Below are 17,573 nucleotides of genomic sequence, written 5' to 3' on the forward strand. Positions count from 1 at the left end.
ACGGAAGCTGGCAGGCTAAAGCGGCTTGGAGGAGCTCTCTGTAAAGAGTGCGCAGCGACCCTTCACGGAAGTCTGGCCTCTCTCCGCCCCGCATGCCTGCTGCAGCTTCCCCTCGCCTCTCTTTGATTACCGCAGGGGTCGTTTCACCAGAGCTTGCAACCATTTTTTTCTTCTTCCCATTTTCATTTTTTCCATACGCACATTGACACAAAAAACATGCAGGATTCTGATGGAGCGTAATGGAGCGGCAACACGTGCACTGGCTTTTAAACGGAGAAAAAAAAAAAAACGGCAGCTTCTTTTTTGAGACGGTCCTCGTTCAGAGCCTCCAACCTGGGCCCATAAATCAAGCTGCAGCCCGCTCAGCCACACAAAGGCGGTGTAACTGAGTGTAGCATACTGATGCCAGCCCTCCCCACCCCCCCGCCCCCCGTCGTCCGGCCGCTGCCTACCAGCTTCCAGCTGGACTGACGCCTGCCAGCGCTTCCACTCACTTACCGCCGCTGCAGCCCCACGCGGCGCCTAGCGGCCGCGTTTATCGGGCCCGCTGGGCCGCGACAGCGTGAGGCTCGAGCGGTTGAAGCCACTCCAAAAAAACTCGCCCGTTGAAAGGCAAAAAAATTGAAAAAAAAAAGAAAAAACACGCACAAAAAAGCTCAAAGACAACAGATTTGAGAAGAAAAAAAAAAGCCTTAGCTGTGGGTTACTGGCTCATCCAAACTGGCCCCGAGTTTGGTCCCAGCTGTTTCCCTCTCGCTGTGCTGGTTTTTTCGACACTGACACTTATCCCCTTATGAGGCACCGAAAGCAGCACAGATCCACTCAACCGCTCACACCACCTCCCCGATGTAGGGGCCGAACGCGCCGTACAGCTGCGCGACGGCGTGAAGCCCCGCATCCGCTGCATTTCACTTCTCTGCACTTCGACGGGGAACAACACCGGCTCGGCGTTTGCTCTCCTGCAAATTGTGAGGCGGGCTGGGGGCAGAAAACGGAGTCGTGACGCGACGCGGCGGCAGCTCTCATAGCTCCAACCTGGGCCCATAGGAGTAAACAGCTCAATAGGCCCACCTGAGAGATGGATGCTTCACCTCCTCCGAGCAGCGGTGATCAAGCAGGGGACCACAAAGCCCTCCTTTCAGCTGCGGCATAATGACGCTAATGGGCAGCAATGCACTCAGAGACCCTTTATTACACTGATTAGGCCAACAACCTGAAATGTAATGTCCTAATCTGATTTAGAGACGGACACAGCTGAGCAGAGAGGGACAGGACAGTGAGAGAGAGAGAGAGCGGCATAATAGGGATGGCTTTTTGTTGTTGACGAATCCAACAAGCTAAATTGCACAGAAGTGGCAGCGTGCGCTTGCTGATATATGCTAAAACGTCATCTGTAAGAGGTTTTTTAGACGTGTGTAGTGTGCATGAAAATTAAGCCCTTTTTTCCCCCCCGAGTGCTGCGGCAGGCAGCCGTCTGCAACGGATGGGTCTGCTCACTCGGTCCCTGGGAGTCTTAGAATTAGCCGTTTAGCGTCATTCGGTCAAAACTGATTTTTTTTTAAAAATGGGTCACCAGCAGTGCCTTTTTCTCACCGAAATGCATTGTTTGCATATTTGAGGTCTAGTGCATTTCCCTCCTTTACGATCATTTTTAACCTCTGCTTTGCATCCATTTTTTGCAGCTGAAAGCCTCTGCTTCTTTCTTTTAGGGTGGTTATGGCTTTGATTCCACCAAAACGTGTGGTCACCAGTGGTGGGAATATGCACTGCGTACTTGGCCAAATATGCATTAAGTCTGGAAATAATCTGGTGAGAATCAAGTAACGTATGTCTGAGTTATGACATTCTTATGTGCTAAAAGTCAGGGTACATTTTTTTAACCCCTCACGACCCTTTATGTGGTTTAATAAAAACTGGTGTTATTTTTAGCTTTGTTCATCACATTAATTAGTAAACCATGAGAGGCTCGTTTGCAACTGAAAGCAGCTGACCAGATAGATACTATATTTAGCTGTCTGAACACACTTCATCACGTAACAGCCTACAATCAGGTCTACTCAAACATGAAATCAGACCAGATGAGCCCTTCAGGTTGTCACGTCCTCCGACGTCTTCAAATGGCAAAGTGACTAAATAATGCACCGTAGCGGTGAGATGGATAATGTGATCCAGGGTTCCAACCCAAAATCAATCGCTTCCTGCGAGACGAGACCTGCCGTGATGGATACCACCCACCCCCCCCCGTTGTGCCGTGAGAAGAGAGTGCCACTTTGCATGTTTGTGTGGACCACAGTTCATTTAGCACGGCTCCACAGGGGAGCCGGGGGGGGGAATCACAGAGAATAAACAAACAAATCAAAAGCATTAAACCAAGCGAACAAAAACAAAGGAGGTTTTTATTTTATTTTTTTCACCTTTCAACCGCAATCATCCACATCCAATGAAACGTCTTCTTTGGTGGACTCCATTATGTAGGGAGGTGTGCAGACTATTATGAACAAAATGGCTGCTGATAATTGATACATAAAACAGATAAAAGTGGATATTTAACACTCTTTTTTTTTCTCACAGCTTTTCAATGGTTTTTTTTTGTTTGCCGTTTTTAATTCACTTCCCCTTCAAGCCATCTACCTTTAATGTGTGTGACAACCCTCGCTGTCTCTATTTCTATGACTGCAGCCACATTTTGCAGCAGCCGGCGCTCAGTCGTTAGAGGATCCAATTAGATGAAACAAGCTGCTAACGACAAAGAGGTTGGGAATTGCAACAAGCCCAAATACATAAAAATATGGAACTAGACATGGAGAGGCATTTTTTTTTAATGCAAAGGCCTTGGCTGGAATAGCAAATTTCCCTGTTCATGATTTAAATGAATATTTTTGGCTGAGGCTTCATTTTTCGTTGAATCTGCATTTCTGACATTCTAGCTAACAGTTATTTATTTTTTAAATAAACCCAAATCTTTGCAAATGTTTTTCGAGTGCATCGCTTACTTCAGACTGAGCGGAAAAATGTGTTTTCATATTTGATGGCAGTTGCCTGCAGATAAAACAGCGTGATTATATCACACTATTTTAATGAATGTCATGTCTTGTATCGTGAAGAAAATACATTAATCTAAATTTCAAAATATCTCGCATCTTTTCAAATAATTGAAAGCAGCGTCAATAAATCAAGAGTTTGGTAGATGGGTAGTGCATGTCTCGTTTCTGCAGCTTGTGAGACCTAATTGCAGCGCCAAGTGGCTGCAGCTGTGAGATCGGTGGGCGGAGTCACAGTTTCAGGCTTTCATCGCAACGCCATTAAAACCACGCGGAGCGGTTGTAGCGCCGCCAGCAGACGGGGGGGGGGGGAAGTTTCGGTTTTCGGACGCCTTTTTCGACCCACTCGCGTCGCCGCGTCCTTCCGAAAGCTTCCATGCTGGGATGTGACTTGTTGAGGTCAATTGGAAACCCCTCGCTGCTCATGAATGCGATGTTGCAGTGGTCAAGGTTAAACTAAAAGAAAAGGCAAGATGCTTCTGAATGGTGTGTAGATATAGAAGATGTAGAAAAGAGTACTATAGTACCAGAGGCTAAAATCAATTTGTCTTTGAATAGCTTATTATTTGCATTCATTTTGAGCTTGACGGTAACTATAAAAGCAATAAGGGAGGGAGCGAAGCTAAAAGACGAGTAGCCATTAAAATCCACTGCTGTGGAAGCGATGACGTAATGGAAAGCATGTATGTTCGCTCGGAGTGGGACGTCCCCCGTCGGTTTCTGCGTCCCCCCCCTCTGTCCCCTCCTGTCTGTCACCACGACGAGCAGAGGCGGATTTTAATATATTCTCTGGAAAAAGGAGGATATTTTTTTTTCCTTTTCAAGCCGGTCAATTACCCATTTTTTATGTAATCGGTGCTCGTTCAAATCGAATTACAACAAAGGGAGATCGAGATCCGCCTTCTTTCCAGTAAATTATAGACATTGACAAAGTTTGAGCGGAGATGAATGGCATGAATTCATTGGAATTAATTTGACTTTGTCATTGTCACTGTCACACTTGCGGAGGCACTCTAACACTCAGAAGCTGTGCTCAATCTGGTGAAAGTGAAGTTTGAAGAGGCTCCCTGTGATTTTTTTTCTTTTCTTTTTTGAGGTCAGGGTTATCCAATTAGGCGGGGAGTAGCAGAAAGCTTTATCCCATTTGTAAAAAGAATCACTTGGAACCAAAACAGCATTTATTATTTATGCCGAGGGGCCTGATCCAATTTGCCATTCAGCCATCCCTCCGCTTGCCATTTCAGTCATGAAGAATTGTCTGGAAGTTGTGTTAGAAAAATCACATTTCAGCCCCCCCCCTCCCCCCCGAGACTTGTTGAAGCTGAAATTGAGTTGAACCAGTGAGATTTTAGATGGGGGGGGGGGCGGGGTCACGTTTGGTTTTACAAGAGCTTATTGCTGTACAAACCGAGTGCGACGTTTTGATGGGAATGTTTGTTAAATGTGAAGCACCAATTACCCACGTTTTTAATGGCGGAGGCTTTTTCCCGTGTGCACGTCTCTCTCTCCGAGCACAAAGAGAAGAGATACCGACATGGAGGAGAGGGGGGGGCACTAAGAAGACCAATTAGACGGACAAAGCCTCCCGCCTTCCCACAAAGCATTGTTTTCCACACGTCCGCAGTCAACTCAGGTGATTAGTTTGGCTGTGTTAAGCACGTGTTTTCAGTCCATTTATTCATGAGGGCGACGCTTTATCGGGTGGGCAAAAAACACCGTGACGTCCGTAGTGAGCACGCCACAACGTTGGCAGTTTGTGTTTATGCCCATTGTAATACTAAGAATAGCTTTATAAATCGTGTGTGTCGAGACCTAGCAGAAGAAAAAAAAAATCCAATCCCTTGGAGGGGAATGCCTCTTGTCTCTCCAAAAATGCTTCTGCATGCGTCTTCCAGCAGCAGAATATAAATGCGCCTCGCAGCACGCCGGCAGCTCCTCTTCCTGTGCTCCTGTTTTTTTTTTAAATGAAACCCTGTGACCATAATGTTGTTTTTCTTTTTTTTTAATAACTTTACAAAACCTCATTTATTAACTATAAGCAATCACTTTTATGGATGGTTATTGCAGGCACGACGGCCTCTCGAGGAAATGCAAATATGTGAAGGGTAGATAGAGCGGCTGGAGTACTTAAAATACAACATGTATAATTAATGCTGACGTTTGTGAAATAAAGTGTGTGTTTAAACGCTTGAAAAAAGCAATGAAAGTGGCCTCCAATAGCGTTTCCTCTGGAGTTTTGTGCAAATGTGGCCTTTGCAAAAACAGTTTTAGAAGATATTAGCTCCCTCTATGATTTTTTTTTGGGGGGGGAAACCACTATTGTACAAATGACAGGAGGGAATACACGTTTGTGCTCCAAAATTGCTTTCTTCTGGTTTGTTAAAACCGAGATAAAGCTCAGAATGAAGCGCAGAAAAACACAATCTCACAAAAAAATGAAGTAGCAGTACAGTACTATAGAAAAGATGTTAATCGTGTGATCCAGAGAGGTTAAAGCATTAGAAACTGCCACTTTCGTAAAGTACAAAAAACATCGCATTAGGATTCGTGGGGAAACTGCCAAAACATTTCCTGATGCTAAAAATGCTAGTCGTGTGTAGCATCACGCCATTTCGACTGGCTTCTCCTCAGCAGATAACAAGTTCATCAAACTGGGGACGCCACGTCAACGGGGTCCCGTCGCCCTGGCGGCGTGACACCCGACGTTTGGAACGAGGTCGACTCCCGCCGAATTGGCGCCCCGTCAGCCTCATTGACAGCGAAGGCGTCACGCTTCGTTGCCCGCCGCCGGCGCTGGCTGCTGCTTCGGTGTCGTCGTGTTCCCGTCTTATCTGCTTCGGCTTGAGTTGCCTCCTTACAAGCGTGAAGAACCGCTGGGAGGAGGCGTGTGGGGGGGGGGGGGGATGCTTCATACATCGGTGGTTCCTGGACGTCCCATAAAGGCTCAGCTGACAGTTCGCCATAGTCTGCTGGCTTTTGGTCCAGCCGGTGCATTTGAAGAAGATTGGAAAAAATTGCTCTAAACCAGAAAAAAAAAAAAAACCTTGGCAGGCCTTGAAGGATCCTCAAAAGGAACGCACATTGTGATGGAAATCATCTCCTGGCACCCTGCAAATAGTAACCTGTCCAAAGGCAACGTATTTCTGCTTTTTGTCACTTACCTCATGAAAGAATGACGGTGCGTGGGGGGAATGTGCAGCCAAATCCAGAAACAATGGAGTGGAACAAATCCAACAACAGGCGGCCACTTTATCTCGCCCCCCCTTTTTTTTTCTTCCTTTTTTGCTATCTTTGTCTATCTTAATGAGCACCGCGGCTTTTCCATCGAGCGCTGGCGCCAGTGTGATACATCACAGGCTGGGGGGGGGGGAGACAGGACGTGATGCGAGGGGAAGCAGGGAGAGGGGACGGGCACAGCGATTAAAAGTGCTTGGACGGGGGTGGGGGGGGGGTACCAGTTTGAGGGGCACCCATGACGCCCAGGCAAGTCGCCCGAGGAACCCGTTGTCCCCTGGAGATGGAGTCGCGTTGCGTGAGGAGTCGCTGGGACACGAAAAGGATCGAGGCACGAAATGGCAATTTGTATTGTGTCGAACATTGTGTTTTATAGACACATGATGCGACATCATCAGAGACAGGGGAACATCAGCGTTATTTGAACGACAAAAATTGTACAACCGAACCGTGAGCATTGTGCCCACGGGGACTTTCTATGGCGACTTGACCCGCCAGATGGTTCGCTCACACGGAACCGTCTGAAAAAGCCGTCATTAGGAACTGTTTGGGAAAACGGCAGGACCTTTCAAGAAACTTGGCAGTTCGCTGGGAGAGCCATCTGTCAACGAAACTCGTCGAGGGCGAAAAACATCTGTTTCCGAAAACGGATAAACCTTCAGCGTCGGCCTCTGCTCGTCTTTCAATGACGTTGCAAAAACAAAAACAAAACAGCTGCCGCGCCGGGTCATTTCTACAGGTTAAATAACCGCTGGTTCCCGTAGCGATGGAGAAACAATCCGTCGTTGTCGCTTGAGCTTCCCCCCTTAGTCATCTTGTCAATTGGATAAAGTGACAATTTAGTGGATAATTCTCTCCAGACTGGAATCGAGAGAGAGAGAGAGACACGAGACTCTGATACAAAGGCCATTTCTGTGTGTACCATCACATGACCTTCCTGCAACTGATCCCCCCCCCCCCCCCCCCAACTGCTGAATACTAACAATGTACTCAACACCTTGTTGAGAAGCTGTTAAACCTTTTTAAGAGTGTCAGACTGGAGTGTTATCCGCACGCTCACATTCTTCCCACTGAGCCCACTCTACTCAAAGGGTTAGTTTGCGATTAGTCATCGGTTAAAATGTCCGGTCACAGAGGCGCGTGGCCCCCCCGAGTCAGAACCACTCACTCTGCAGAGTCTGAGAGCCCACTTGCATGACACAATCTCATTATTGAAAGGGAACCAACGCCACGTTGATAAAAAGGTGACCTTTTTTTTTCTTTTTTTATCTTACTCCTTTTACGGTCTCAAACTGTGCTAGAAATCAAAACTGCTGCTTCGCATATTTCCCCAAAACACCTAATCCATTCTTTCCCCTCTAAATTTCCATAACAGGCGATGCGACAGAATAGGGCGGTTCTGTGGTTCGGGAGCTAAGAGCAGCGTTTAATTGAACAAAGCCTCGGAGAGGCTTGTGCTTCACCTGCATGAGGCGATTACTGAGCCACCGCATGAAGGCAGCAGCCCGGGTGGAGGGCGCCTCGGCGTCTGCGCTGTGTGAGACGGGTAATAAGCCAGCGACTGGCAGGGGAGACTAGTGGGACCGGCTCATTGCCATGCATAGCTTAAAGACGAAGGGACGGCAGGGGGTGGGGGGGGACCAGGGAGCAATATAGAAAAGGAAGTGGGCTATATTGTCAGTCTAATGGTAATGTACGTTACTTGGGAAATGCTCTTAGCTGATGGCCACCATAAGGTGGGACATCATTGTGCCGTATATCATGTGGCACGTGGCAGTGTCCGTGGCCAAGCAGACCTTTAGAAGCGGCTCGCTTTCCTTCTGGATTCTACCTAAATCAAGGCGAAGCATCCGCTCCGTGAGACACAAATCATCAAAAATGGCCATCTTCTTACATTAGAGGTAATTGAATTTGTGAATACACAGATTTAAGCTAAGATATATTTAGATTATTCCATTCATAGAATCACCCTTGCACAAATATGCAGGCCATCTGCTTGTGGAAATATCCTGCAGCACAAATGGTTGGGCTGGCAGCCTCTAATACGTCGTCCTGATGAGCGTGGCTTTGCTTCATGGTGGCTACAAACACTTTTGGTGATCAGTAGAAAAACCTCCGTCGAGTGCCTTCAAACCGTGAGGCAATATCAGCGAGGGTGAAGCAAATCAGGCAATGCCTTTTCCACGTGGATATCGCTTTGAGTCTCTTAGATCAAAGTTGCTGACGAGCAGATCTTTGTGCCTGAATTGAAAAACCAAGCTGATTCCATTTAAACTATAATAAGACGAGTAGCGGCTCATACTCATACTCTCGAAAAGCAATTCCCGAATTAGAAATATGGAAATTGGCTAATCAAAGCCAAATCAATGGAGGATACGAGGCACAGGGTTTTTTCAGTAAAGGGTAAAGTGTTTAATGTGGAGGCAGAGGGCGAGATGGTGAGCGTCTCAGGTTTGTCAAGCCGGCGCTGCTGCAGGGTCTCAGACAATCGACACGTCTCACTTACCTTCCAGGTTTGCTTGAGGACTGTTTTTAGGGGATATTTCCATCTACGTTTGGAAAAAAAGACCTTTTCTATTGCTTTACACACATTTTTAAATTTGTAGACTTGACTCTCGCCGGTTTTTAATCAACAGAGGGCTTAAATATACATTCTGTAATTCCATCTTCAAATGGTCTGTCACAGTTTTTTGGGGGGGGGGGGCAGAGTCGTCGGACGGGCTGCCTTGGCAGAGGTTGTGCATGTGACACTGTCAATTTTTGCACAGATGGCGTCGAGGCTGCCATAGCAAGAACCTGATCTCTTGAGGATTCTCTGAAGAGGCGATGAGGGGGGGAGAGGGGGGGGGGGGGGTGTCGCTGGATAGAGGGCACCTTAAAATGACATTCCTGTAATGCCAAGGATAATTTGTGGTAAATCAGTATGGATCTCATTTCCATGAAGTGGCACCTAAAGGTCACATTGAAAGAATTATGAGCATCTTGCTGTCAAGACGCACGACAATTCATCTAGAGAATTGAAGAGGGAGCTGCGCAGTCACTCTTGTGTTTTGGTTGACCTCATTGAAACGGAGAAGAGTCTTCGCCCTAGACCGGCACACCTCGTTGTTGTCATTTAGAATCAAAAATGTGTTCACGCAAAGACACGGAAATCCTCCAGTGTGCATGTTGAGCTCTCTCCACGCGCATGAAACACGGCCACCTCCGGGGTTCTCTGGGGAGTCTCCGGGTAGTCTGACTGTTTACAGATTATTGCGGTTTGTTTTTACACGCGCTTGAATGCCATTTCCTGCTCGTTAGTTCTCCATTAACTTCATATCCACTCAACACGAGCCCTCCCACGGAGGCTCTGGCTTTGAGAGGCGTCGTCAGTCTACAATGAAGAGGTTGCACAATTACATTAACATTAAGTAAGGTCATTATCAACTATTCCATAAGGGTCGGTTACTTGAAACATTTTTCATGGAGGTTGTGGGACCGTGGTATTGGGGGGGGGGGCAGAGGTGTCAAAAGTATTCACATTCGTTACTCAAGTAGAAGTATAGATGCTAGGTTTTGAAAATACTTTTGTAGAAGTGGAAGTATCGGCTCAAGCTTTTTACTTAAGTAAAGGTATAAAAGTACTGGTTTTAAAACTACTTTAAGTAAAAAAGTAAAAATATTGAAAGGGAAAAAAAATCCATTAAGAACAAACAGTCCGTCAGTCCGTTACAACATGATGGGAAGGTGCCTTCAGGTCACGTGACCTGCCGGATGACGGAAACATGGCGACATTCAGAGAGGCGACGCTACAACCACAGAGGGAGACTACAGTGTCTCCCCTTGGTTTACTACTTCATGGGGGGGGGGCATCACTTTTAAAATGATGGGGAGCGGTCGGTTATCAAAATATTGAACAAATACAGAATCCCTTAGTGTTCATTTCTAACGCCTCGCATTAAGACATACGTCACTTTATTGAAGACGCTGCGCTACTTGCAGGTCGCTGTGTTGTCCCAGATCATCAATAAAGTTAGAAAAAACATGTAGGGCCGACCCATGGTCATGAAGACTCATTTAACGTTACATGGACTTTGCATGAGGAGGAGGAGGCGGGTTCATGTCGCTAAATACCAACTGAGATCAACTTGTACCGCGACCACCGACCTGCCGTCCTGAAAAAGATCCCAGACTGCAGGACTCAAAACAATGTAGTCGAGTACAAAAAAAAAGGTCTTCATTCAAGCAAGGCTCGGAATCAGTCCGAAAGATGGAGGGCCTCCTGTGGGGTTGCACCCCCCTGAGTTCAACACTTTTACAGTATTCGCTTGAGCAATTGCATACCTTTTCTGGGCATGGACCACTATGCTGGAAGGTTTTGGGCTTTTTTTGGAGGAGAACGCCTTGGCCCCCTTTTTTGTTTGACCCACGGTGACCACGATCCCAAGGAGTGGCTGAAATCAGAACCTCTACAGGCGTCAAGATCCTCCCCTGACTGTCTGATGCTCCCGAGTCAGTAGAGAAAGCTTGAGGAAATTAATGCAAATGTTTAATTAGAATTCACCAGCTACAAGATCTGGATCATTTTGTAGCCACGTCTCATCGGAACACCGAGACGGCTTGGTGGGTTTGATGCTTATCGAAATCCATTTTCATTTCCTGCTTTAACATTTCTCCAAATATTAGCTGTGGCCTTGTCGGTCTTGTTGGAGAGTAGTGACACACACTTGGGATAAAACGAGCCAATATTTACCCAAGCAGGAACTTAACCTCACAACGGAGTGCAAAAAGATTCAGAAGATTGTCTCAGTGAAGCAAGAATTCTGCCTTATTTTTACCAGCCATCAATAAATATTCTCCAGTGTCAGATTGCATTGGAAAATGTTGCAGCACCTTTCTCAACAATAGTAAGCCTTGAGCTTTGGATGAGCTAGTGGAGGGGGCCGATCTATTTTCGTAAAACATATATTCATGAATGTTAATATGATTGCGTGAAGTGCTGAGTGGATTTGGACCCCGTGTGGAGCAGCAGTTCCGAAGCAAAAATTGTTTTTTTGCATTCCAGTCATGCTCCTCTACGAACGGCAAGTAAACGGACGACCTCACCCTGCACGCTCCCGCCGAGAGGGGCCAGAAATGAAAATGCATGTAATCATCGAACAGCAGGGGGACAGGTGCTCTGGGCTTTACCTTTTTTTTTTTTTTTTTTTTTGATCAGCGCTCACAGATTGGGAATCGGAGCCCGGACACACAAGGGAGGCGGCCAAATGCGTCAGTCGCATTGCAAACCACACAGCGGCCCACAAAAAAAACAAAACACACACACACAATGTTTCTCGTATTTCGGCAGACGTTCTGGCGACGTTGGACCCGTTTGCTTCCCAGAGGGCACAAGCAATTTTCAGCTCTAGTGAGCCAGGAACACCAAAGTCTGAACACAGGACAATACGCTCATTTAATCACGTCCACCCCCCCCCCCCCCTCCCACCATGGCAGCCACCGTCTTGTCAGACTAGAAAAATACATATATTCATCATTCTTAAGAGTCCTCCCCAGCTCCCTGTATCTTAGGTAGATGGGATACTGTCATTAAAATGGCATCCAACAGGAAAATCTTTAAAACAGGGCGCTAATACAGCTGAAGTTGTACGTTTTTTTTTGTATGTTCTTGTATCATTGGCCAACGATTCCAACGTGGCTCCCAATTGTGGCTTTAAAGTCTCGTCTCCCTTGGCACCTTCTCATAAAGCTGCGGCTGTTCAAATGGAGCGGTGGCGGATTACTGTAGCCGGGACCCGGCTTTTCGGGCTGCGTTGTGGCAGAGCTTTTAGGTGCGGGGCGAGGCTCACGGAAGCTGGAGGTGGAAAAAGAGAGCGTGAGGGGAATTGACTGTTGTGACCATCTACACGGATCCACTTTACTTGCTCTAATCCACTTGTGTCCAGCGAGCCACAAGTGTGTCCCATCGGTATTGTTGGTGTTTTTTTGAGGAGGAATCGGTGGACTAAAACATTTTATGGGGATTAGTCCAGCTTAGCTCCATGCCTAATGCAATGATTAGGGAATTCTGGCACAGCAGATAAGTGAATGTTCACTAGTAACTCAGCAACAGCACTCAGACCGTAAGCTGAAATGTCAAAGTCTTGGACGAGACGGCTCTGACTAACGTGTCCCCCATAACACTTATTCAATTAACTTTGGCTAAGGGGTGATTCATTGGGTTCACATTGTTCCTCTAACATACAGCATGTTGAGTAAGATCGTCTGGACCATATGACGTTAATCACAAGATTTTTAAAAAAGAGAAGAAAGTAGATTCCTAGTGCTTCATCATCATCACAGGATTCTGTTCTTTGGCAAATAAGCCAACTTTATTGAGTCTGAGTTCTACCCTTTTCCACACATTCACCTCTCAACTGAGCAGACAATTTGGTTGTATCATGCTCAGATAAACCACAGATGTTCTCTGAACATTTATAAAAGCACATGTTTTCTTTGTATGCACTTTGTTTGGCAGCATATTGGTATTTCCAAAAGGCCTTTTATTGACGGGCTGAATACAGTCGTTCGTCAAAAGCACTCGCTTGAGGAAGCTGTTGCAGCTTTTCCTCAGTCTGATGACCTCATGTCAAAGTGAGAAGTGATAAGCCTCCAAACGTGCCATCAAATCTGACCTACGGCACCAGAAGCTGCTCCGGGCGCTGTAGCCCAGCTAAAGACCAGCTAAAGACCCAAAGCAGACCAACTGCGTTGCTCTTAATACCCAAAAGGCCTTTGAAACGCAGAACTAAGCAGTGTGCAAATCAAGGTCTGCAACACGGGCCAATGTTTAAGGTTAAGATGGAGAACTAGTGGGTCACTTGGGATCAAAAGAATATTTTATAGTGCCATGAAGGGAATTTTTTGAGCAGACGTTGGAAATGGACCTTTGAAGATAAAATGTCTCCTCTAATTGAGTCAATAATTCCTTTTAAAGTTGTTATTGAAGTCTGCGTTATGTGGTGTGTGTGTGTGTGTGGGCTGTATAGTTAGACTCTCCCCTCTCTCTTTAGGAATATTCCACAGTTTGAAAAAATAAACTGTCTATTACCCGGTAGAGGGAAGATTCTAAACATATGGAATTAGAGACAAAAGAAGAAATTGAAAGGCCACAGGCGATTCATTGTGCATTATGTTGCATGTGAAGCAACTCATTATACATTTCCTGTTTTTTCTCTCTCTCTCTCTCTCTCTCTTCTGTAGGTTCCATCTGAGTAGGAGCTAGCAACGAAAGACCAAATGCCATGGACGTATTCAATTCGACCTACTGGAATGCCTCTGAGGGCAATGGCACAGAAGTTGAGGAAAAATACGAAAGCCCCTACAAGACCGTGGAGGTGGTGTTCATCGTGTTGGTGGCCGGTTCCCTCAGCCTGGTGACGGTCATTGGAAATATCCTGGTCATGCTCTCCATCAAAGTCAACAGGAACCTACAGACGGTCAACAACTATTTCCTATTCAGCCTGGCATGTGCCGACCTAATTATCGGACTGTGCTCTATGAACTTGTACACAGTCTACATAGTGATGGGGTACTGGCCCCTGGGCCCGGTGGTGTGTGACTTGTGGTTAGCCTTGGACTATGTCGTCAGCAACGCGTCCGTCATGAATCTCCTCATCATAAGCTTTGACAGATACTTCTGTGTCACCAAGCCCCTCAGCTACCCAGTCAAAAGGACCACCAAGATGGCGGGAATGATGATTGCAGCGGCCTGGGTCCTGTCTTTCATTCTCTGGGCGCCGGCCATTCTCTTCTGGCAGTTCATTGTTGGCGGGCGGACAGTGCCTGAGAAAGAGTGCTACATCCAGTTCTTCTCCAACGCCGCTGTCACTTTTGGCACCGCCATCGCCGCCTTTTACCTGCCTGTCATCATCATGATTCAGCTCTACTGGCAGATCTCCCGAGCGAGCAAGAGCCGCGTGAAGAAGGACAACCGCAAGCCGTCCGGAGCCAATCCGGAGCCCCTGTCGCCCGGCCAGAGGGGGAACAGCGCGCCGAAACCCAACAACAACAACGTGCCGGGGGAAGACGCGGCGCGTTTGCCGAGCCAGAGTGGCGACGACGCGGCCAGCCAGCACGATGGAAAGCTGCAGAACGGCAAGGGGCCCTCCTCGACCACCGCCGAGGGGGAGACCGAAGGGGACGACGTGACAAGGGAGAACTGCGCCCCCCACGCGGGGGAGAAGGAGAGCTCCAACGACTCGACGTCTGGCAGCGTGGCGGCATCCAACCAGAAGGACGAGGAGGCGGGGGCGGCGTCGAGCGCCGACGCCTGCGCCGAGACGCGCCACCAGCCGCCGCCGCGGCAACGAGCCAAGGCGGGGGGCTCCAAGCTGACCTGCATCAAGATCAAAACCAAATCGCCCAAGGGCGACTTCTACACGCCGTCCAACGCCACCGTGGAGATTGTCCCGGCCTCCGAGCGGCAGAATCACGTGGCCCGGAAGATCGTGAAGATGACGAAGCAACCTCCCAACAAGAAGAAGAAAGCGCCGCCGTCACGGGAGAAAAAAGTGACCCGCACCATTATGGCCATCCTGGTAGCTTTTGTTGCCACTTGGACTCCTTATAATGTGATGGTGCTCATTAACACCTTCTGCTCGAGCTGCATCCCCAACACAGTGTGGACTATTGGATACTGGCTGTGCTACATCAACAGCACCATCAACCCGGCCTGCTACGCTCTGTGCAACGTCACTTTCAAGAAGACATTCAAGCATCTTCTCCTCTGCCAATATAAAAACAGCAGGTCAGCCAGATAAATACGGGCCGCTTAGGAGCGAGAGGTGTGCGCTTTTTTTTTGTTTTTGTGTGTGTCGTGAAAGAAGTCCGTGAGCAAGACTGCAAGAGTGTACATGTGAAATTACTTTCCATCATTTTATTCCTTTTTAGGTTTTTTTTCTTCCGATTTCTCTCTCAATAACCGGTTGTAGCACTCTGCACAAATTGCTTTACGCCAGTTGCTTTCGAGACGTGTCGCGCGAAGGCGGCAAAGGTTGCGCGGTTTTGGCGAAAAAAGCCGAGCGCAGAGCTCAAATAAGTAGGGGGCCGAGTTGATTTGAAAAGATAAAGAGAACAGCGCTAAAGGTCTGCGCCGTGCGAAAAAACACAAGAGTTCAAATGGGAAAATAGGGCTGACTGAATTTCCAAACTCAAAGCTGTTTGAAGTTCTGTGAAGATACCTGTAGATAACTGTACATATCAGTGTATACTCAATGTTCACGGAGTATGTGTCCATCCCTGCCCCCCCTGCTTTCTGCAGGTTAGCGATCCTCATCTACTTCCAACCAGCAACATGGAGAATACAAGGGGGGGGGGGGGGGTAGCTCATTGCCTCTCACCTAGAGGCTTTTCCCATCTAGGATACATCCCATAGATACATGATGGATGTATAAAACTATCAAAGCTGAGCTTCTACACTAATCTCATTTTCTCAATTACTGCTATTGCTGGTGTTTAGCCGTGTGTGGGTTAGAATGCATTTATTTGCTCAAGTATATTCCATTTTCTGCCTGGAGCATTGAAAGATATCAAAAGCAGCATCTTTATAGAAACTTTCTTGACTAGACAATGAAGGGAACTATTTTCTAATGAAGAAATATCCCCATCCACTTCAGACACAGAATCTTTCTTTTATAGACTCATTCTCGTTGCCATAAAATATGAATCTATTGGATGGCAATACACTCGACTACTAATCTGGATCCTCCGTGAATGAACGAATTAACTGACAGCCCGTGGAAAAAGATGAGCTGGCTGTGTCCAAATCAGTGTAGCAGCCCCTCTAAGACTCACACACGTTGCATCTCATTTCTTCTATTTGCTAAATAACCGTGTGGGACTATTTTGTCTTTTTGGCAGGGAACGGAAGCTTTTTTGTCGCTTTGGTCTTCACCGTGAGTAGATCACTGCCCTCGGCCAGGAAGTAGTCCCTCACGTTTGAAACCATTTTGGACCACCACCAGTCATGCGTCATCATCGAGAAGAACCAAACAGCTGTAGGAACAACAGCCGTGAGTTGTGGCTCGATAGGGGCCTTGGCGTCAGATTGTTCAGTCGCACTCTTTGATTGGCCCGCCGATCACTGCTGCTCACGGAATGTCTGGTGTTTATTTCACGGTGGTTTGTTGCCAATGTGGAAAAACGCGTGGCTGGAGCTCAGAACTGTGGCTTATTACGGTCTGTCTGCGGGAAGTCGTTGTGTTTGTGTGTGGGTGGGAGACGTTGTGTGATTGCGCTGATTAGTAGATTGATGTCACAGTGTGTACTGTACTCACTGTACTGATGAGGATTGTGAAGATCTGTGTGTGTGTGTGTGTGTGTGGGAGTGCTTGTGTGGGTACAAATGCTGATGTGTGTTTGCTCCAAGAGTGGAGTTTACTTCTGATCACAAGTCACGACCTTGTGGTTCACATAAGGGCTATTTTAAACGCTACGTGTTTGTTCAAACCACCGCCTTCTTTTATTTAGAAAATTAACAGGAGCGTGTTAATTCTGTGTCAATCATTATATTTTGACGTAAAACATAATAAATACTCCTGTCTCATTTGAATTAGGAAAAAATACAAATGTACTTTTAGACATGTTCCGTGTATTCGCGCGTGTCATCCATCATTTCAACCCATTAGTCAATTCTCAGTCGCATTAATGTGTGCTCACCAGTCGGCGTGATGAATATTCAGGAGCATTTTCCATCAGCAGGATGCCACAGGGGCCGGGGGGGGGGGGGGCTTTGCAAAGAAGAGGCTGTCGCCTTAAACAGAAATCTGGGACAGATCCTATGAAGAGAACTCCCCGTGAGGCTGATCAGATTACGGGACGATGTGGAACACCTACAAAGACGGCCCATTACGCGCTAACATCCTGTTATTGTCTCTATATATGAGGCCATGAACGCAATGTAAATATCACATATATATACATATGAATATACACTCACCGGCCACTTTATTAGGTACCCCATGCTAGTAACGGGTTGGACCCCCTTTTGCCTTCAGAACTGCCTCGATTCTTCGTGGCATAGATTCAACAAGGTGTTGGAAGCATTCCTCAGGGAGTTTGGTCCATATTGACATGATGGCATCACACAGTTGCCGCAGATTTGTCGGCTGCACATCCATGATGCGAATCTCCCGTTCCACCACATCCCAAAGATGCTCTATTGGATTGAGATCTGGTGATTGTGGAGGCCATTTGAGTACAGCGAACTCATTGTCATGTTCAAGAAACCATTCTGAGATGATTCAAGCTTTATGACATGGCGCATTATCCTGCTGAAAG

The 17,573-nt window shown here is 47.1% G+C and overlaps 1 protein-coding gene across 2 annotated transcripts in view; it reads left to right on the forward strand.

Moving 5' to 3' along the window:
* The window catches only part of chrm2a (cholinergic receptor, muscarinic 2a), a 39,484-nt gene extending 23,875 nt beyond the window's left edge, over positions 1 to 15,609 (forward strand). For both annotated transcript variants that reach the window (XM_062559657.1, XM_037460256.2), the window contains one exon: positions 13,497 to 15,609. In XM_062559657.1, the coding sequence (XP_062415641.1) occupies positions 13,538 to 15,055 (1,518 nt within the window). In that variant the 5' untranslated portion in view covers positions 13,497 to 13,537 and the 3' untranslated portion in view covers positions 15,056 to 15,609. The remainder of the gene's footprint in view (positions 1 to 13,496) is intronic.
* The last annotated feature ends 1,964 nt before the right edge of the window (positions 15,610 to 17,573 follow it).

The sequence above is a fragment of the Pungitius pungitius genome, chromosome 2, assembly GCF_949316345.1.
Source record: "Pungitius pungitius chromosome 2, fPunPun2.1, whole genome shotgun sequence".
Classification (NCBI taxonomy): domain Eukaryota; kingdom Metazoa; phylum Chordata; class Actinopteri; order Perciformes; family Gasterosteidae; genus Pungitius; species Pungitius pungitius.